At 57.6% G+C, this 20,114-nt stretch overlaps 4 protein-coding genes across 9 annotated transcripts; 3 read left to right on the top strand and 1 right to left on the bottom strand.

Moving 5' to 3' along the window:
* Positions 1-131: 131 nt before the first annotated feature.
* ARL16 (ADP ribosylation factor like GTPase 16) lies at positions 132-2,645 on the top strand. 3 transcript variants are annotated; one of them, XM_063080890.1, is made up of 6 exons: positions 140-254; positions 352-409; positions 521-634; positions 1,118-1,233; positions 1,375-1,989; positions 2,296-2,645. In XM_063080890.1, exons 1-5 carry the CDS (start codon positions 193-195, stop codon positions 1,544-1,546), a joined length of 522 nt encoding a protein of 173 aa, XP_062936960.1. In that variant the 5' UTR covers positions 140-192; the 3' UTR covers positions 1,547-1,989; positions 2,296-2,645. The 3 variants fall into 3 exon arrangements, with proteins under 3 accessions (XP_062936959.1, XP_062936958.1, XP_062936960.1); XM_063080888.1 differs by lacking the exon at positions 1,375-1,989 and having other exon boundaries at positions 136-254; XM_063080889.1 differs by lacking the exons at positions 521-634; positions 1,375-1,989 and having other exon boundaries at positions 132-254.
* A 4,299-nt stretch (positions 2,646-6,944) lies between these two features.
* On the bottom strand, positions 6,945-12,646 carry CCDC137 (coiled-coil domain containing 137). The gene is made up of 6 exons (XM_063080392.1): positions 12,498-12,646; positions 11,958-12,091; positions 10,065-10,287; positions 8,495-8,577; positions 8,206-8,285; positions 6,945-8,028 (listed from the first exon to the last, which is right to left on the bottom strand). Exons 1-6 carry the CDS (start codon positions 12,644-12,646, stop codon positions 7,807-7,809), a joined length of 891 nt encoding a protein of 296 aa, XP_062936462.1. The 3' UTR covers positions 6,945-7,806.
* A 137-nt stretch (positions 12,647-12,783) lies between these two features.
* OXLD1 (oxidoreductase like domain containing 1) lies at positions 12,784-14,192 on the top strand. 4 transcript variants are annotated; one of them, XM_063081269.1, is made up of 2 exons: positions 12,784-12,888; positions 13,605-14,192. In XM_063081269.1, the coding sequence occupies exons 1-2, from the start codon at positions 12,829-12,831 to the stop codon at positions 14,022-14,024; spliced, it is 480 nt and encodes a 159-aa protein (XP_062937339.1). In that variant the 5' UTR covers positions 12,784-12,828; the 3' UTR covers positions 14,025-14,192. The 4 variants fall into 4 exon arrangements, with proteins under 4 accessions (XP_062937339.1, XP_062937338.1, XP_062937337.1 ...); XM_063081268.1 differs by having other exon boundaries at positions 12,784-12,999; XM_063081267.1 differs by having other exon boundaries at positions 12,784-13,071.
* Positions 14,193-18,590: 4,398 nt separating this feature from the next.
* PDE6G (phosphodiesterase 6G) lies at positions 18,591-19,584 on the top strand. Its single transcript, XM_063081397.1, has 3 exons — positions 18,591-18,736; positions 19,006-19,046; positions 19,508-19,584. The coding sequence occupies exons 1-3, from the start codon at positions 18,591-18,593 to the stop codon at positions 19,582-19,584; spliced, it is 264 nt and encodes an 87-aa protein (XP_062937467.1).
* The last annotated feature ends 530 nt before the right edge of the window (positions 19,585-20,114 follow it).

Here is a 20,114-nt window from a genome sequence, read left to right as displayed (position 1 = left end):
AGCCAAGAGGAGGCGGGGCCTTCCGCTTGCCCCCTGACGCTATGCGCCGATTGGGTCGCGCCCATGGAGACGGTGGGCCCCGAACACCAATGAGCAGTGCGCAGGCTAGGCCAACCCAATGAGAGCGGGCGGAGGGCAGGCCTTGCGTCGCCACGGCGCCGAGCGACGGGTGCCGGGAGGGCGAGGGCCGGGATGTGTCTTCTGCTGGGGGCCACGGGCGTCGGGAAGACGCTGCTGGTGAAGCGACTGCAGCATATCCTTCCGGGGCGGGGCGAAGCGGGCCGAGGGGCCGGGGAGCCGGGGCCCGGGACTCCCACCGCCGCCCGCTCTGGTCCTTGACCGCCGCGCACAGCTGAGCTCCTGCGACCGGAAGGGCGAGCTGGGGACGCCTCCTGCGACGCGGCCCACGGTGGGTGTCGCCGCCGCGGTGTGACCGGGGCGCTGGGGGCAGCCCTCGATGGCGCGGGTTTGCGGGCAGCGGCGCCCATGCTGCTCTCGCTGCAGCGCATTTTCCCCGCAGGTGGGCGCTGACCTCACCGACGTCGCGGCCCGGAAGAAGGTCACTGTCCGCGAGCTCGGCGGGTGCATGGGCCCCATCTGGCGCAGCTACTGCGGGGACTGCCGCGCTCTCCTGGTGGGTGTTCGCAGCCCTCGAGCCCTCTAGGGGCCGCCTGCGTCCCGCACCTCCCGGCCCGCCCGCCTCGCCTGACTCCAGCAAGCGACGACGCCCTTCGGGGTCGCGGCCCGCTGGTTCTGCGCGCTGGCGTCGGAGCGGGGCTTGCGGGGGCAGCGTGCGTTCTCGACGGAGACCGCCGGGCTCCGCGATGCCCTGCTCCCCGGGAGCGTCTTCTATGTCTGGTTTCTGATCCCCGACCAGGCCCTTGCCCCACATTCCAGGATGGAGAACTGGCGGCCACGGGAGTACAGAGGCTCCCGTGTAGGAGAAAACAAATGCGTGACATCGGGTCACCCTCTAAACTTCTTTATGTTGCTGCCTGTTTCCACAGCCCTTTGTTAAAGTCATTTTGCTCTTCCTAAAGGCGGGTCTGTAACACGCAGGAAACGTGTTTTGGTGAGGACTGTCCTTCATTGCTGCTGACGTCTTTTTCTTTCGCAGTTCATGATCGATGCCTCTAACCCCACCCAGCTCTCTGCATCCTGCGTGCAGCTCTTGGGTCTCCTCTCTGCAGAACAACTCTCAGAAGCATCGGTCCTGATACTCTTCAATAAAATGTATGGGTCTATGAGCCAAGGGGGAGCACGGGGGTAAGGGGTCCCAGGGAGGAGCATTGTTCCTTAGGGAACAGGTGCAGCCGGGGGTCAGGGGCAGGTCTGTGGTATCCACCACCCTAATGGTAACTTCTTCAACTACAGTGACCTACCCTGTTATATGACCATAGAGGAAATTAAGTCATTAATCAGGCTCCCAGACATCATCGCCTGCGCCAAACAGAACATCACCACGGCAGAAATCAGTGCCCGGGAAGGCACTGGCTTGGAGGGGGTATTGCGCTGGCTCGAGGACACAAAGAGAACCAACAGTTGACCACAAGGCGGAGAAACGAGGCTGGCCTGCTCTGTGGAGTGGAGGCAGAGGATGGTGTTGCTGGGCCTCTGGTGGTTTTTCTTATGGGGCAGAATGACCCAGCGTAGTACTAGATGGTAGAGTTTTGTGCCAAGTTGCAGTGATGGGTAAAGTGAGGCACCCAGAATGTGGAACTGCCTGATATCTGTCCTCTGAATGGAAAGACTGCTTCCAGGGCTGGGAGGAGGACAGGCCTGCGGGTGACTGTACATCCTGCTGCCATCCTGGGACAGTGCTACTGGGATTTGTTCCCCTCCCGCCACAAAACCCACTGGACTTTCCCCAAGATGTTTGGACTGCCACTGAGACCTGGTCTCCTGACTGCAGTATAAGTCCCAACCCACTTGAGTTTCTGCTTCCCTGACTGCGTGTCCCACCCAAGACAACCCTGTGAAGTGGACGGGGTGAGTCTGGTAGTAAGAACCAAACCCTGAGTTAGAAACAAGAGCCAGCGTTTTCCTCGCTTTGTTTGTTCAGTAAATGTTTATTCCCTGAGGTGTCCACACAGCAAGTGGGGTCCCACAGGCTCAGATGAAGCATGGAAGGTGGTGGCCAGGGTTCCCCAGTGTCCTGTCGTTGCCTTTTGTCTCAGCTGAGGCAACTTGCAGAAAAACACTCATTGCGTTGGTGGGCGCATGCATCAGCGATCTGGGCCTGCTGTAACAAATTCCACAGACTGGAGAGTTTAACACAGAAATTTTTTCTCACAGTTCTGGAGGCCGGAACTCCAAAGGCAAGGTGTCAGCAGGACTGGTTCCTTCCGGAGACTCTGAGCAGAATCTGTGCGTTGCCTACATCTCGTGGCTGGCGGCAGGCCTTGGTGTTGCTTGGCTTGTGGCCGCAGAAGTTCAATCCTGCCCTCATCTTCCCATGCTCTTCTCTCCTTTTGTCTCTCTGTGTCCTAAGGATATCCATCGTTGGAAATCGAGGATGATTCTTAATTACATCTGCAAACACTCTTTTCTCAAGTCACCTTGGGTGTTTCAGGGGTTACACTTGGGCGTATCTTTTGGGGGCCATTGTTCAACCTACAATAATTAAATAAGAAACTCTCTGGTCCTGAGTATGGTTGTGAGTTTTCTAAAAATTTTCTAAAAATGGCTCTTCCTGTCTCAGCCAGCAGTTTGGGCTCCACCAGCCATGGGAGGAGCCCAGGCACTTGCTGTCTCCTCAGCACAAACTGATGGAGCAGGAGGCCCAGGGCCTCAGCTTCTCGTCGTCCATTTTGCTGAGGGATCTTTGTTCAGATGGAGGGTTGTAAGTGCTGCCCAGAAAAAGCTCTTGGCACACACTGCGGGGCAACACAGGCTTGGTCTCTTCACTTTCCAGTTGAAGGAGTGGACCCTGCAATGCTTCTCGTTGGGAGGGTTTGTCATTGGCTCTCGGCTGCACACAGCCTGTGCCGCTGCTCAGTGCCACCTTCTCAGACGCCATGTAAGTCATATGTGCCACTTCATTCCTGGCACACCACCGAATAGCCACAGACACACGTGGTCTTCATCCTGTTGGTACTGTAGGGGCAGGAAGGTGTGATCCCTCTCCTCACCCGTTATAAGGGTCATGGCCAACACTCCTGTAACAGACAGGTGAGCAAGAGAAAAGCATACACCTAATCAAAGTCTGTGTGACACGGGATCCTTCAGAAATGAGGAACTAAAGGCCCAGGGAAGACTCCATTTTTATGCTGAGATTCCATGGAGCGAGCAGCTGTGTAGAAATGTGATCCGGTCACAGACAGTGGGGAGACCCAGCAGGGTCTGTTCAGATTCTTCTTGGCCTCTGTAGAATTCATTCCTCCTGGTATGGGGCAGGACCTCTCTGGAACGAGGGTCTTCAAGGGAGAAAGGAGAAAGTGACCTTTCTAGGTTTTATGCTTTGCTTTGTGGGAGAGGTGTTCTGGATTCTATGACTTGCTTTGTGGAAGAGGAATTTTGGCTTCTATACTCACTCAGTACAAAGGGGTGGGAGACAAGAGGGCAAGAGGTCAGGAAGCTTTGCTTCTTAGGAGCTTCGATCTTCTGCAGTTCAAAGTACCCAGCACACCACGGCACCTTATTTTGAGGTAGCATATTCTGAGCCAAACAGTAGGTCCTTGCAAATTTCACAGACAACTTGAGACCCCAAAAACTGGCTCTCAGGCGTCATCCAATTTCAGAGGACTTAAGCAAAGCCTGGTTAAAACCACTAGTGTTAGAAGAATCTTTTCAAAGTTGAAATTCACATTGTTCAGCTAAGTGTTGAAGAATCCCAGACATGGGTTTAGCATGAATTATGAGTTCTGGGGCTCTTCCCCCACGTCTTTGGCTCTTGAGCGCCAGCAGGCTTGAAGCCCCCCTCGGTTTGACCAGTCTCACAATACCTGACCCCTGGATACACCTTTCGGCTCAAGACAGGTGTGTTTTACAGCAGCATCTTCACAGTGGGGCTGGTATAGGAAGGATTGCTGAGGAGCTAACCAAGTGAGAAACCCAGGCCCCTAAGAAGCCTCATGGGAACCCTGCTGCTCCAGCCCCCAATCTGTCTAGGATGGGGACCTTCACCTCTGAAGACAGTTTAGAGCAGCCTGCCCTGTGCTGGAAGGCAGTGAGACCCCAGCCACCCCTTTGGCTGTGCCTGTCAGTGCTAGAATTTTGCCCTTCCTAAGCAGACAAGCTCAACACTTGGAGCAGGGCCTAATGGAAGGGGAGATGGGGCCTCTGCCCCACCATGTTCTTGCTGTGGGGCATGAAAATCCAGGTCCTGAGGGACAGGCAGGAGTACCTAGGGATTTCAGAAGGGTGGTGTAAGGCATCTCAGGGCCACCAAGCTGGGAGTGGAGGTGCTCCTGCTTGATGGCCAGCTCATTTCTCAAGTTGCTTTGAGAGATGTTTCTTCAGTTAGGAGGAAGTGCCTTTCCTGAAGAATTCCTTGGGCTGGACATGGTGACCCTGAATAAGTCCTGAGGAACAGCAGGTTTCCCAAGACCTGAGTTGGAGAAAGAGCCTGTGTTCTGGGCAAGCACTAGCCGGTGGGTGGCTGGGTTTAGACAGGCAGAGCCATGCCTAGGGGCACCCAGGGCAAAAGTGATTCCTGTGACATCTAACATGTTTTCCTGGACACTATGCTGAGCTGCTGCAGACACCACTTGGTTACGTGAAGAGGGATCCAGCCACAGGGGCAGAGCCAGGCCTGGAACCCACACTACCTGACTCAGCTGTCCTTTCAAGATGGGATGCAGGCTCTGAGGCCATGGCTCTTAATCATTTGGGGGTCACAAGCTTCTTGAGAATCTGAGGAAGGTGCTGGATGCTCTCTCCAGAAGAATGTGCCAAGCACATGCACACCACAATTTGGTCACAGTGGCAGGAGGCTTGCTCAGTGAGTGGGGTGAGCTCTCAATGACAAGGTCCCACTTAGGTCTGGGCCCCCTGCCCCCCAGAGAAGCTGGCTGTGGTGAGGGTCTGCAGGCCCATCTGTAGTCAGTGTTTCCCTTCCCCAGCTCAGGGTTCCGAAACCCAAGCATGCACCAGAACTTCCTAGAGCTTGTCAAACAGATCGCAGGGCCCCAGCCCCGTCCTGTGCAAACTCAGCATGTGAGACTTCTCTATTGGGCTAAGAAATAAAAATTCAGACTTTGCTGCATCTGGCTGTGGCCCCGCCATGTCCCTGGTGTTGGCTCCACACAGCCCCTCTCGTAGATGCCTGGGAAGGAGAAGGGGAGGGAATGTCCCTGGAAGAAAGGGGCCAGCAGGGCCGAGCTCGTGGCGCACTCGGGAGGGTGCGGTGCTGGGAGCGCGGCAACACTCCCGCCGCGGGTTCGGATCCTATATAGGAATGGCCGGTGCACTCACTGGCTGAGTACCGGTCACGAAAAAGACAAAAAAAAAAAAAAAAAAAAAAAAAAGAAAGGGGCCAGCAGAGAGGCAGCCACAAGGAGAGTGGTGAGGCCCCACCTACCCCTGGCCGAGGCATCACAGCCTCTCTGGCTTGGCTGCTCCATTCCAATGTCAAGTCATGGAAGCTGGAAAAGCCAGAGGCGGCTGCCTCCCTCTACCAGGAAGAAGGGCAACAGTCATGGTGCTCACCTGCACCCTCCGCTGCCCAGAACCCCCCAAATTCTGTGTGAATCAGTACTGACATCCCCAAAGTGCAGATGTGCCACTGTCCAGGTGTCATATCCCAGATTGGCTCAGGGACACAGGGTCCTCCATGCGTGAGAGCCCAGGACAGCAGCAAGGCTGGGCCCTGAGCTGCAGCTATCAAGGAGCACCAGCTGCAGCACAGACCTTCCACACCAGGGCAGCAAGAGCAGGGAGACCCACGGCAGACACAACGGACAGAAGGCCAGTGAAGGCCAATGACAGAGGAGGAGCAGGATTCAGCTGAGATTCACACAAGAGGAAGGCTTCACAGAGAGAGTTGAACAGGAACCACTTCATCCAAGGCACATGGCGGCACTTCCAGCACATGCCTTGGGTGGAAGGTCACATTGCCTCACAAACCTGCACACAAGTGTGTGCCATGCCATCTGCCAGCGGCTCTGCCCCACGGTTTCCTGATCAGTCCGACTGGCGCTCCGCTGCGGCCTGCCTGAGGCCCTAATACTGCTGGGTGCGATAACTAGACCCACTCAGAGTCGGGAAAACAGGCTGACGTGCAGCTGTCACCTGAGAGCAGAAGTTTAGCCAGCAATTGATGGGGGCTGTGATCAGTGCCTGCCACAAAGAGCAGGCAGTTGTGTAAAGGGGTGGGAGATTCCGAAGCTGAGGAGTGCCAGCGCCTCCCCTGCGGCTCCCAGATGTGGCCACGGATCCTCCTCCGCATGCCTCAGGCCTAGGCTCTACCTTCTCAGGTTCTGCTTTCATCCCAATCAACCTGATCAAAGGCCAGCCCACCAGGGTGTCCCTTTCAGTGGAAGAGGGAGGAGCTCGGTGCCTGCTGAAGCACTAACAGCAGCAACTGAGAACACTAACACTTTACCAGCTGCACATGTCCATCACTCCAGCATCAACAGCACAGGTACAGCCACTGAGCAAGCAGGAGCCCTGCCACCCAACAGCCACGTGGGACCTGGGGATGAGTTCCAGCTACTACAGTGCCAACCCACACCCCTGGCTGCCCTGACACGGGGTGGGGCCACCAACAAGAGCATCACGGCAAAGTCATTCACCAGACGAGGAGCTGGCCAAGGGAAGGCAACAGCCCCAATTTCAAATACAGTTGCCCCTACTTAAGTTTTTTAATTTTAAAATAAACTTCATTCTAGAAAACACACACTTGGGAAAGAGTAGAAAGAGATCACACCTCCCCCTGACCCCGTAGAGTCCTGGGGAGTCCAGGGCTCCTCCCACACCCCCACCCTCCCACCCAGGGTGTAGCAAGTGGTGGGCTCCTGCTGGATGGGAGACTAAGTTTGGAGCCACATCCCTCCCTCTTCCCCATCTGCCCTTGCCTGGAGAAGCCAACAGCCTGGCCAGGCCCTGCCCGGGGCGTTGCTCTCAGCAGCCAGCTCTCTAACTCCAGCAGCAGCAGGCCCAGCTCCAGCCCTTGCCCTCCCAAGTCTCTTCAGACCCGCCTGAGAGGCCTGCCCTGCTCTCTGAGACCTGTCCTGAAGGCAACAACCTTTTCCTACACTTTTGGTGTGGGTGCTGTCATCAGTCTCCACCATACCAAGCCTCGGTGGGGCTCCACCTGCCTCTGCAGGGACCATTACCAACTGGCCTGATGTCACGGTCCCCCCACAGACCCTGGAGGTGGTCTCCCTGCTGCCCAGCAGCCCTGCCCCGGGTCTTTCTTCCACTGGCCGGCTTACCTGCTCTGCCTGGCTCATGCCCCTAGCTGTGCTGCTTTGTGCTGTGCTGTTGAATCCACTGAGCTGACCTAAACCAGCAGTTTCAATAATTAATTGGCATTTAGGGTCAGGATCACAGGATTTGGCCCTCCCTGAAGTGGCCCTGGGTTGTCTGAGCCTGGACTTCTCTGTTTCAAATGAAGCTGTGAGTGATGTCAGGCTCAGGGCCATGAGGCACGGGATCCCACTGGCAGTGCGTCTCCACCATCTGCAGGGCCCATCAGTGGTCACTCACGAATAAGAAGTCTTTAGAGGGGAAACATGAGAGGAACGACTGGAGACCTCTCCCCACACTGAGCTGGACTGTGAGCCCCTGGGAGTCCCGGAGTGAGTCCAGGGAACAGGATCTGCCCATGTGCCCCCATCCGCCAGGGCGCAGCAGCCCCCAGTGCTAGTTTCCCAGGAGAACGGGCCAGGCCCCGGGTCTCTGTCCATCATGGCGCGCCAGCGCCACCTGCCGCCGCTGCCTCAGCCTCTTCAGCACTCTGTAGGCCTGCACAGCCCGCTCTCGCTCCTCCCCCATGATCCGCTGTCGGGCCAGCGAGGTGGCCAGAGGCTGGGACACACCAACAGGGCTCAAAAGCGTCCTCAGCATGAGTGATTTCTTGGCAGGCTGAGGAGGAGAGGGGGAAGCGTGAGGCCCGGGCACGGAAGGAAGGGGGCTAACAAGGAGCTGCAGCTGACCTAACAGCTCCAAGCCCAACAGACCAGCCCCGCAGCAGACAGCGCACTCACCAGCCAAGGCTTCCGCTCCCTGGAAGCATTGGGGACACCCCCCCAGCCCGATTACCTGGTCCCTGCTTGTGCTCCTCCTAGGCTTGGCAGTCAGCTCTGGGGGCTGCAAGACGACCTCACCAAATTTCACCGTGTCTAGAGAGACAAAGCACAACTGAGTCCTGGCACCCAGAGCCACCATCCGCCTGTCCACCGCGCCACCCGCCCCTCTGGGCCAGGACACGGAGCACTGACTCATCGCCTGGTCCAGTGGCTGTGGGACCCAGGAGAGACCAAGAATGCCCCCTGCAGCTGGGACTTGTAAGGAACAGCAGGCCTGTACCAGGCCCCATCAGAAGAGCTACCTCGGAGCAGCTCCTGCTCTAGCCTTTCTGCCGCCTTCGCCTCCTTTTTCTGCCGGACTTTATCCAGTCGCCGCTTTTGGAACCTGGAGAAGAAAGCGAAATGCTACTTGGATTCCCAAACTCTCATTTCATCCAAGGAGGTGGCAGAGGTCACCCCGCCCATGAGGGGTGTCCCGTGGCAGAGCTGGGAACCAAGTCCACCTGTCTATCTCCAAGTCCCCTTTCCCCCTACCACCCCAGACTCACAGCTGCCCAGCAGAGAGGACTCAGACCCAGCAGAGCCCTCTGAACTTCCCAGCAGGTGCTTTTCAACAGGGACAACTGCCCCCCAGGGAACATTTGACCATCTGACAATGTCTGCAGACATTCAAGGTTGTTACATGCGTTGGGAGTCACTGGCACCTTGTGGGTAGAGCCCAGGTATGCTGCTGAGCACCCTGCAATGCACACGACAGCCCCCACCAAAGATCATGTGGCCCCAATTGTGCTGCTGAGCCTAAAGGACCTAGCGCAGTACCATACATGTGCAACGGCACTTCCTGTGACTCTGGAATCTTAATGTTTAATCACAGTTCTGGAGATCACTGTGGCTTCAGGCTGTATCTGGGACAGACTTTGACGTAATTTTCATTGGCTAATGTGACTGTAAGTCTTAAAAGGATTCAGAAACAGGGAGACTCAACAAAGCTGAAAACCATTTCCCTAACTTTCACAGCTTTTAGAGAACCAAAAAGGCATGTCCTCTTGCCGCCACATGGAGGAATATGCACCCGTGGCAGTGTTGTCCTAACTTCTGGTGAAAGCCTGGGCTGCTGAATCTGAAGAGTTGTGGTTAGAGCATCTCAGAAAGCCCTTTTTGTTGAAACCATCTCCCCAGCACACGGGCAGGCCAAGGAGGTGGCAATGGGAGGAGGTGGCAGGGACGGGGAGGGATGAAAACCTGCAGTGGGATTTCTACTGGTGCTGGACACCACCCTTAGGAACTGCATGAGGAGCCCATCTGAACCTCATGACACTGTTATCTCGACTATAAAGAAAAGCCAAGGTCAAGAGAGGTCACAGTATTTACACAGACGACACAGTCAAAGGCTCTCGAATCTCTTTCAGGCCAGGCAGGGGAGCTGCATGTTGGCCTCACACCGATCCCCACAGTGTCGGTTCCCGCGAGGGCTGGCAAGCTCTCCTAAGGCAGGCACTGAGACATCTTTTTTCCATTTTCCCGCAGCCACCAGCCCAGGGTCAGCTGGCCTTTGACCTCATTTGGCTCTTGGGCCCCTTTAATACTTTTCCAGAGAAAGGTAAAGATAAAGCGAGGTCCTCACAGAGTGTTGAGGTTTCACAGCTTCTCCGAACCACCCCCTGCAGCCCCCAGGGTAAGAAGCTGGACATGGAGTAAAACACTCAACAACTGACCGTACTTTTCACGTCTTCCCCTAGTTTCCCTGAGTCACCTTGCTGCCCCATAGCAACAAAATCCTGTCACTGCAGAAGACAATCTTGGGAACCCACAGCCCTGCCTTCCCCAGGCCTCCAGGGGTAGATGCTGACCCCCCCGTGGCCCCCCACTCACGCTTTCTTCCGCTCTGACTTCTCCTTCTTGGCAGCAGCCTGTGCCTCTGGCTGCCGGCTGGCCTGGTTCTTGCTGAGGAACAGCACATGCTGGGCCTCCTGCTCCATGCGTTGGATGTAGGCCCCATCGGACTCCCACTTCCCCTGCTTGAACTTGGGGATGGCGATGTCTGGCTCCTCTCCCTTTGCTTCCTTCTCCAATGTCTGTCTGAAGGCCACCTGGGCTGAGGACAAAGGGAGGCCTCAGAGGTGCGGTGTGAGGGCAGGAGGGAATAAAGAGGGCCAGGCGGGTGGCCCATGCTCATCTCCCCTCCCAAGGCCGCAGGAAGGGAAGACCAGGCTCCAGTGGAAGCAGCCCAATCATCCTGAAGCCTGAGGGAATAATACAGCAGCTAAGGAGGATCTAAAATGCCAAGCATGGGGCATCCCTAGGGATGTGATCCCCTCAGCCCACTGGTACATGTCAAAGATGTCCTCTGCAGCACAGCTGAAAAAGAAAACGAGAAACAACCTAAGTGTCCATCAACAGGTGACTGACTGAGCGAATTCTCCTCTGCTCATCCAGACCTCACCGCACAGCTGTTGAAGGAAGCCCAGGAGAGCTACGCGGAGGGAGGCAGGAAGACCTGTAAAATCCACCGTATATGGCAACGCAGGACATAAATCAGTACAGAACATGGAAACATTCACGGTACTTCCCCTAGGAAGGTGATACAAGATGAGCGCAGGCTTCCCTGAGGGGAGGGCTCAGAGTGACAGGGAGGCAGGCTCACGCTTCACCTCAGACCTTTCAGAACTGTTGGCTTTTGCCATGGACGTGGGTTTATATTTTTAAAATAATTTAACAAAAAGAAAACTGCCAATTCAAAGCAGCACAGATCAAACCAGGCTACCCCCACCCGCCCAGTGCCTCCTCCACACCTGTGCCTCACCTCTTTGTCTCCCCACCCCTCTGGCAGCCTTGCTCCTCAATGGAAAGCCTGAAGTCTGCATAGAGACTACAAACGGCACTGCTGCAACATCGGTCCCACATGTGGGAAAGCAAATGTGTACATATGTGAAATGCAAACACACTGACACTGTTTCCAACCATGCCCAGAGTGCTATCTCTGGATGGCAGAGGCCAACAGGTGGACACGCTACCCAGCCAAGGGGGAGGGGGAGAAAGGTGAGAGGAGTCTGATCAATCTTCCCCATTAAGCTCCCGAATCCATCACTTCTCTCAGTCATGACTTCCAGCACTCTGGTCCAAGAAACGGCCACTTCTCAGTGGCAGCAGCTCACCAGCACACCGTGTCCACTCCCACCCCCTCCATCGTTATGCAGTAATCTTTCTTCCTTTCTCGAAATAAATCTGAACCGTCCATTTCCTGCTTAAAACCCTCTGATGGATCTCCACCACTTCTCTTGGGGGAGAAAGGTCAATGCTCCTTACATGGCCCCTGGGGCCCCATGAATGGCTCCTCCTCACCCACCCCCACAAGCCCCTCCAAGCCCCTCTGGAACCACACTGCCACCTGCTACCAGCTCTGCTTTGCCCTGGCAACGCTTGCCTTCTGTCAGTCCCACTTCCCACAGAACACTGGGTCTTGGCATATTTCCTCCACCTGAAACGCCATGAAGTACAGTGATTCATTGCTTAACGATGGGGGGGATATGCTCTGAGAAGTGTGTCACTGGGTGATTTTGTCATGTGAATATTCCATGTACTTACACAAACTTGGACGGTATAGCCTACGGCATTCCTAGGCTAAACGGTCTACCATTATCATCTTAAGGGACTGCCGGGGCCCGTCGTTGCCAGAAACGTTGCTGTGTGGAGCACGACTGTATTTGGCAATTAGGCGACACAGACACACAAAGCTTTGCTGCCACCAGCATGGCCTGCACCTACCCTCCTTCTTCCTCTTCTTGTTACTGATGGGGTTTTTCATCTCCTGGCGGCTCCTCATAATCTCTCGGAGTCGGAAAGGGATTTCCTGTTCGTCCTGGTTCTTGGGCTTGCAATTCACTTTCTTCTTTTCTTTGCTGGGCAGAGAACACAGGGGTGACACCCATCCCAAGCAGAGCAAGGACAGACTCAGAGAAACGGAAGCTGGGTCTGGACGAAGGAACTACAGAGGTCACGTCTGGCTGCAGTGGTGCGGGCCACCCCAGGGAGCAGGGCTCTTCCTCCGCTTCTCGCCCAGAGCTGTCCCTGCGCTGCGGTTCACAGGGAGCAAGGCGCTCCGAGAGCCGGGGAGGCCTGTCACCCTGACCTCACGCCTGGGACGGGGCGAATGCAAAGCCAGAGACTCACTCTGCCTCCACCGTCCAACCGATCTCCGCGGAGCATGGCTGCGGGCACCCACACTGTAGGGCACTAAGCCCGACCCGGGGGAGAGGGTTCACGAGAGAGAGCGCCCCAGAGGGAGGTCCCGGGGAGGGCACCCACCCGTGTTGCCCGGGCCGCGGGGCCGAGTGCTGCTTCCCCCGCGGCTGCTGCTGCTGCCGCTGCCGCCGCCGCCGCCGCCCCGGACCCCCAGGACCCCCCGGACCCGTTGTCCCCGCGGGCGCCGCCGCCCCGCACTCAGTCCCCGCCATCTCCAGTCCCGCGCTCCCGGCGAAGTCACTTCCGCCCTCCTCGCAGTCCCGCCCCGGGCTCGCCACTTCCGCTTCCTGCGCACAGCCCCACGTTCATTGGAGCGCCGCGGCTCCCTGGCGGGCTGGGATTGGCCAGGGCGGCCGCCGCTCACGCGCGGCGGTGCCGGGGCTGACCGCGGGCTATGCTGCTTCGGAGCGCGGCCGGGGGCAGTCGGGCTGTGGTCGCCGCGGTGAGCGGCTCGGCAAGTGCCCCGGCGGGGGCGGGGCCCGGGGACGTCCGTAGCCGCGGTCCGAGGGCCCCCGGGCTTTCCGCACCCGCCGCGCGCCGTCTCCTCCAGCCGTGGGTCCCGACAGTGAGGAAGGGCTGGTGTCCTCGATGGAGGGGTTGGATAAATAAGTTTGTAGCCTGTCGCCGGTGGTCGTGGGTGAATGGAGCAGGGGAGGGGACCCGAGGGCTGGGCGGGGGAAGGAGACGAGGCCGCGCCAGGGCCTCTGGGGGATTCGAGTCTGAGGACGCGATCACCTGAGAGACCTGTGCTGCTCCTGTGACAGAGGGAAACACGGACTAGTCAGGACGGTCGTCAGAGGAGACGCTGTACTGGTGGGGGAGGGAGAGGGGGCTGTCTGGCCAGGGGCTGTCCACAGAGCAGCGGTCACTTTAGCTGAGGTGCCGAGCTCTCCCCCATCTGGAGTGCACACCGGAACCAGGCCCTGAGCCCTGCACTTCTCAGGAGGCATACCATGCCATCCTCGTACCAACCATTATGTCCATCTTAAAGATGGGAACACTGAGTCTAGAGAGGTGAAATAATGTCTAAGGGCACATGGGAAGGGAAGAAGCTGACAAGAACATGGAGCCACCTGCCCAGTGACAGGAGGGCTGAAATTTCCCCAGGGCTGGGGGCCTGCAAGGCCTTACCAGCCTCCTGGAGAGTCACATGATTATCTGTGTCCTTAGGGGGCACGCTGGCTGTCCAGCCAGGACTACTGCCAGAGGCTTCCTGGAGATGGCAGCGCTCTTCGCAGACACCATGCACAAGTTCAAGCCTGTGATGGCCGCAGAGAGTTCAGTACAGGCCACGTGGAGGTGGGCTCCCGAGCAGGCACAGACAGCACCCAGCAGCCTAAGGCCACCCTTCCCAGCAGGGGCCCCTCGGAGCCCCCATACTCTCTGCCACCTGAGCTCCAGCCCCCCACGAACTGCTGCATGAGTGGCTGCCCCAACTGCGTGTGGGTGGAGTATGCAGACGCCCTCCTGCAGCACTACCGGGATGGTGGGGAGCGGGCCCTGGCTGCCTTGGAGGAGCACGTGGCGGATGAGAACCTGAAGGCCTTCCTCAGGATGGAGATCAAGCTCCTCATGAGGGGTGGAGGCTGAGCCAGTCCTGCTTAACACCCTCATCCCGAGGAGCTCCAGCCCACAGCTTCTGCTCAGGAAGGAACGCCTCCTTTACCCGTACTCCCTTATGGGCTCTGTGTATGCAAATGAGTAGGAGGAATTACTGACTCTCCCTGAGAATAAATGAATTCTCTGTGGTGGTAAGCAGGATCCTTTTGCACTGTTGTCTGTAAGGCCTGTGCTGCCTCGTCAAAGAAAGCAGGTCCAGGTTAGCATCGTGCATCTGCTGAGTGCCAAATGCCTTCAGCAACCTGGGAGGATGAAAAAAGGCCCCATTTCCTTGAATATTCAAGTGACAGTGACCCCACGGGCCCTTTCCATGCCAGGCCCCAGTGTCCCAGAAGTCCTGGCACAGGTCAGCTCTGGTTACTCTGGACGTGCAGCTGGGGGAGGGCCATCTGATCTTAGGACATTGCTGTGGTAAGGCCCTTGGCAGCCATGAGTGCCACAGGCAGCCTGGAAAGTGCCTTGTTGAGCTGCCATCAGTCCCCTGCTGGGGTCCTTGGGAGACACCCCATCGAGGCCTCCGGGGATCAGCCCTCAGGGACCAAGCCCTTCCAACCCGATTAGCTATGGTCCCAAGGCAGTAGTTGGGGGTGGAAGGACCAGCAGGCCTTGAGTATTAGCTCCAGGACCAGCTACCCTGTACCAGTCTAGGCGACGGCACCGTGGCCCCCGGGTAGGGCATCTCAGGGCCCTCGCTACCTGTCCCCCATCTCCCAGTTGCCCTATTCCATGGAAGTTTGCCACCTTACACCTCTTTCCCAAGCAATTCCGAGCTCTAGTTACCAGTGGCCTGGTCAGGACCGGGGTTAGATGTATTTATACCTGTTTTATCTCCTCTTATTTAAGGGAAAACTGGGACTGTAATGCAAACTCACAGAGGGATTTTGGGCATAGGGCCTTTAAGGTAAAGCCAGCGTTTCACATGGACATAGAGACCTGTCGACACTAGAGTAAAACCACGAAGCTGTGGATGTGGTGACTTCCTGATGGGAAACAAGATATCTGTTAGTTCAGGCTGTCACCTTGAACAGCTATCATGTCATCACGAACCACCCAGGGTTCTGGCTGGGTTTGGAGAAACATGATTGTACTGATGTGTGTCTACTAGACCCTAGACTATCAGAACATATAGTCTAACACTATTCTCACACAGATTCAGAAATGGGAAGAGATTTTCCCCAAACACACAGCAGCATACAGAGGAGATTTATCTCAGAAAGACATAGCAAGAGGTTTTCTAATTCTCGAAAATATGAATATATAAAAGTTTTTCTGTATTTTCGACACATTATGTATATACGTGTGCATATGTGTATATATACATGTGTGCGTGTGTGTTTGCATCCTACCCAGTGGTTCTTACGAAACTAGCCTTATTCTGGAATTTGACAGTCATGGCAAAGGCCAACGAGACCTTGCAGTGTGAAATGTCCCCAAAAGAAGCCACTGGCCTTGCCCCTTGCAGACCCCCCTCCTGGATGTAAAACCTGGCGGCCGAGAAAGCCAGCACAGTGTCCTTGCCAACACCACCACACAGGGACGAATCTTGTGTTCCTCCATTCCACAGGTACTTGTCGAGTGTCTGTGAAGTAGCCACGCTGGCCTGGACACTGGGACCTGGTGGAAATCCACTGCCCCATCCCACTCCAGTGTGGGAGACAGATTAGCACAAGAAGTATCCAAACATGCAAACATAGTTAAGTGTGATGAAGGAGAAAGTTCTGGCTGCCAGGAGGTCCTATGAAATAGGCACCCTGGTCTAGTCTCAGGAGTTGCCTGAGAAGTGACCCTGGGCAGAGCTTTGAGGCTGGGGGAAGGGAAGAGGCACAGGAAGTGCACCGCACAGGGGACAGCAGGTGCAAAAGCCCTGGGGTGGGAGGAGCTTGGGGACATGGGGTTAGGGAGGTAAAAGAAGGCTGAGGAGCGGACGGGGCCAGGCTGCACAGGGGCTTGGGAGTCACAAAGGCGGGTTGTTCAGAGATCAGGAGCTGGGGGGGTGCAGGAAAGCAGGCAGGGCCTTTCCTCTTCCTCCTACTCCCTTTGGGAGATGTGGCTACAGGAGGGAGCACCCCGTCCTATCCTCTCAGGCTGCTCAGGAGCACACCGCCCCTCCCTATCCCCACCCCATCTGCTGGGTGTCCTTCCTTTCTGCCCTTGACTGCACCTGATCCCCCTTTCTCCACCCCCAACAGTGGTCCCCTCCCTCAGGGCCCAGCAATCTCATTAGTGTGGCGTCAGAGAGGGGAGTCCTAAGCAGCTCACGGGCTGCAGGATAAATGCCCAGGTCAGTGCCCCACTGAGGAGGTCAAGCCACTCACACCCATGGCTCCCTGAGGCCTGCCCAGCGCTCGGTGAGTAGTGACCTCCCCAAGTGGGTGAGTCTATCTGCCCATCCACCCAGGGTGGGGAGCGAAGGGCCTTCACCCCGCAGCTGAGGTCTGGGTCTGTGGAAGTCCACCCACCACCTGTTCTTCAGGGGATGCCCAGCTGATCACCTCTAAACTGGGCCAAATGGTGGTGGTGTTGCTGCCCCAAGGCCAGTGATGGTCTGGTAGTCCCAGGTCACACCCAGTCAGCTTGAGTGGGCACCAGTCACAGTCCATGAGGGGCCAGGGAAGCTCAGGCAGCAGTTTTCATGGGGATGGCATCCAATCGTTGGAGCTCTGTGGGGCCCAGGGCTGCCTGCCACAGGCCCATGGCCTGGCAGGAAGCAGCCTGGCTGGGCCTACACCATCTGGGATGTGAGTTGTGGCTTCTGTGAGTCTCAGCAGCCAGGACCACCGGGCTTCTGCACCGCGGTTCCTTCCAGGCTGGTGCTGGTCCCAGGGACAGAGGCTGAACCTTAGGGAGGGAAGGCGGCATGGTGATTCCACTCCAATCCCAGTGCCCAGGCACAAACCACAGCGCATTCCTCCCTGGAATGGGGCCACCTATCCTTGCCCCCTGGTCGTCTTAGCCCTGATGCACTAGCAAACCGCTGGTGGTGGCCTCAGGCTGGAGTCAGGCATCCCAGCCCAAGACCAGGGGGCAGAAAAGGGGACCCCAAGAGGTGGCCCCTGGAGCATCCTCAGGGCCAGGGGGCAGTGTTTCTTCTCCGAGTCACACATATAGCTTCAGAACCTTCTGGCAGCACAAGGGGCTTGCACCAGCTCCTGGGAGATTAGGAGTCTCCCTCTGGTGTTAACAGGCTTAGAGGAAGCTGAGCTCCCCTTGGCCAAGGTCACTGGGGCTTAGGGCATCTGGGGAGAGAAGGAGGAGAGGTCATCTGGGCAGCAGGTGCAAGGACACTGCCCTCTCCAGTGTAGCTGAGGCCAGCTCAGCCACGACCAAGCCGGGCAGCTCACACCGCACCCAGAGCAAGCTCCAAGCACAGCAAGTGGCCTGGGAATGTACCCAGCAGAGGGAAGAGCCGCCTCCTCCCTCCCTGAGCCTCAGCTTGTCCCTCTGTGAAATGGGGTCAGGAGGGCAAGGGTCACATAGCTCAGCACAGCGACCCATTCTGAGACGGCCCCTTTCTGAGGGCGCCCCTGCCTGTGCATCTTGCTCTCCTGGGTGCCTGGCTCACACTGAGAGACTCAGGGGGCCTCCATGCATGGGTGGACGGTGCTGACAGCATCCCAAGCCCGAAGGATAGGCAATAAACACAGAATGACGAGTGCATAACTAAGATGAGCAGGGCTGGCCAGGTAGCTCACTTGGGAGAGTGCGGTGCTGAGAACACCAAGGTCAAGGGTTCAGATCCCCGCACTGGCCAGCTGCCAGAAACAAGCAAACAAAAAGGTGAGCAGAGATAGGCACACACTCGTGAACAAGCCAGGAATTTGTGCTGATATTTGACATGAAGAAGTAAATCAGGGCCCCAGGGCACAGAGTCAGGGAAGGCCTCCCTGAGAGGGGACCTGAAAGGCTGAGGGGCAGGAAGGGAGCGCCAGCAGCAGGCTCTCTGCAGAGCCTGGAAGGCAGGAAGGTGGCTCACGTGGGCCTCATTCCAGTCCCAGCAGGAGATCCCAGAGGGCTTCCACAGAGTGATTCAGACTCTAACCATGCTACTGTGGGGTTGGGGATGCAAGGCAAGGAGGAGAGGGGTTGCAGGCATAGAGGGGTCATGGGGTTGTCAGAATCACCTGCAAGAGGAGGTGGTGAGAGGTCCAGGTTTGGGGCATGTCATGGGCGGGAGGGTGGGTCTGGTGTGGATTGGACGTGTGGGCGGGTACGAGGGGGCCCAGGCTGCAAGGGAGATGCCTGAGTTGTGTGTGGCCGATGGTGGGGCAGGGGTGTCCACCAGGGAGACAGGAGAATGACAGTGCTGGGTGGGCCCCAAGTGAAGAAGGCAGGCCAGCACCCCCAGATTGCGGACTGCTGTCTGGACCACATCGAAGGATGACAGGGTGGGTCTCATGTCTCGGCTCCTTTGCTCTGGTGGGTTGAGATCCCTATGGGGGGCCGGAAGCAGAAAGGCTGACTGGGACCCTGGCCTGGCTTGCCCCAGCGCACAGTGTGAGGGAAGCCAAGGGTCTCCCTGCCTCTGCCATCCTGGCCATGAACCTGGAGCCACCCAAGGCCGAGTTCCGGTCAGCCACCAGGGTGATTGGAGGACCCGTCACACCCAGGAAAGGGCCTCCCAAATTTAAACAGCGGCAAACCAGGCAATTCAAGAGCAAGCCCCCCAAGAAAGGCGTCCAAGGGTAAGCAGAGCTGCGGGAAGGGACAGAGGGGAGGTGGGGGGCTGGGGAAGGGCTTCAGCCACTTTCCTGGCTGAGGGTGGTTCCTATCTTCATAACTGGGGGTCTGAGCAGGGATGCAGGAGGGAAGAATGGGGACTATGGGTTCCTGTCATCCACATCCTCTGCCGGCTGGGCCTCCAGCCTGGTGCCTGGTCTCCTAGGAGGGCTGGGACCTGACCTCGGGCCTCGGGCAGACCGAGCCACTGTCCCTTACTGCTCTGCCCTTGCAGGTTTGGGGACGACATCCCTGGGATGGAAGGCCTGGGAACAGGTAGGACTGTGTTAGCACCAACCCAAGGGTCTGCGCAGGTCCCCCCAGGCATGCCCGGAGCCCCCCACAGCCCTCACAGCTGCCAGCCCCTGTTTGCACTTAGAGCACTCCCCCTTCCCAGCTTGGTCCTCCTTTCTTCTCCCAACATCAAGCTTCAGTTTCCCTGAAACGAGGTGCTTCCCATTTGGTGGATTCACCAGGTGCTTGGGTGAGGGGTCCGGAAAAAGAGACACCTTGCTTCCCCCGCAGCAAGGCCCACCCACGCCCCATCTCCTCCCTGGGCCTGCACCTGCGCTCTCCCTGGAGCCACTGTGTCTTGGGAGGAGGGCTCCCCACCTAGGACCTGCTGTCACCCTTGGCAAATCTTGGATCTTCACTTGGGATGTGGGAAATGGCCATGGGGATGGGGTGATCCCCGGCCCTGGGACCCTCCCTGACCCACGGGCACCCTTCTCCCGCAGACATCACAGTCATCTGCCCGTGGGAGGCCTTCAACCACCTGGAGTTGCACGAGCTGGCCCAATACGGCATCATCTAGCACCAGGTCCTCGCCCTGCTGCCCTCTGCAAACCCTGCTCAGGATTCCTGTCAAGGAGCCCCCATCCCTAGCGCAGGTCACACCTGGACACCAGGTGCAGCAGTGACCCCAGGGCTCCAACACCAGTTACCCAGAGCCCACCACTCCCCCCAGGACCTCTCCAGGCTGGCCAGACCCTGCTTATCTTCCAGAGACACGGGCCCACCCCCCTCAGGTCTGCCCTCGAAGTGGGTCTGGGAGTCTCCCCTCTCAGGGAGAGGGGGCAGTAGACCCCAGCCCGGAAGTCCAGTAGATCCCAGACACTGCCTCCTCATGGCTGGAGAGGCAGGGCAGGGGCCCCTGGAGTGCCCCCCGCACCCCAGCCCCCCATCTTGCCCATCAGGGGGTGAGGAGAAGCTCCGTGTCCCCACAGCCCTTCCCAGATGGGTGAGCTTGGTGGGACACGAGGGTTGTCCTGGGGTACGGTGAGAGAAGGAGGCCCCTCCACCCTCATCACACCAGCTCTCTAACACCACAGCCACACTCGCTGT

This window comes from Cynocephalus volans, chromosome 16, assembly GCF_027409185.1.
Source record: "Cynocephalus volans isolate mCynVol1 chromosome 16, mCynVol1.pri, whole genome shotgun sequence".
Taxonomy (NCBI): Eukaryota; Metazoa; Chordata; class Mammalia; order Dermoptera; family Cynocephalidae; genus Cynocephalus; species Cynocephalus volans.
This window is presented reverse-complemented; position numbering and strand designations above follow the sequence as displayed.

Bases quoted from the DNA above. Each gene is read 5' to 3' on its own strand.
- OXLD1 (XM_063081267.1), top strand. From the start codon at position 12,829: ATGCTGCTTCGGAGCGCGGCCGGGGGCAGTCGGGCTGTGGTCGCCGCG. The intron at 13,072-13,604 runs GTGAATGGAGCA...CTGTGTCCTTAG, and splicing joins CCTGTCGCCGGTGGTCGTGG to GGGGCACGCTGGCTGTCCAG.
- PDE6G (XM_063081397.1), top strand. From the start codon at position 18,591: ATGAACCTGGAGCCACCCAAGGCCGAGTTCCGGTCAGCCACCAGGGTG. The intron at 18,737-19,005 runs GTAAGCAGAGCT...CTGCCCTTGCAG, and splicing joins CCCAAGAAAGGCGTCCAAGG to GTTTGGGGACGACATCCCTG. The intron at 19,047-19,507 runs GTAGGACTGTGT...CTTCTCCCGCAG, and splicing joins GATGGAAGGCCTGGGAACAG to ACATCACAGTCATCTGCCCG.
- ARL16 (XM_063080888.1), top strand. From the start codon at position 193: ATGTGTCTTCTGCTGGGGGCCACGGGCGTCGGGAAGACGCTGCTGGTG. The intron at 635-1,117 runs GTGGGTGTTCGC...TTTCTTTCGCAG, and splicing joins GGGACTGCCGCGCTCTCCTG to TTCATGATCGATGCCTCTAA. The intron at 1,234-2,295 runs GTATGGGTCTAT...TTTTTCTCACAG, and splicing joins CTGATACTCTTCAATAAAAT to TTCTGGAGGCCGGAACTCCA.
- CCDC137 (XM_063080392.1), bottom strand. From the start codon at position 12,646: ATGGCGGGGACTGAGTGCGGGGCGGCGGCGCCCGCGGGGACAACGGGT. The intron at 12,092-12,497 runs GTGGGTGCCCTC...TTCTCTGCCCAG, and splicing joins CCGCGGCCCGGGCAACACGG to CAAAGAAAAGAAGAAAGTGA. The intron at 10,288-11,957 runs GTAGGTGCAGGC...CTTTGTCCTCAG, and splicing joins CAAGAAGAGGAAGAAGGAGG to CCCAGGTGGCCTTCAGACAG.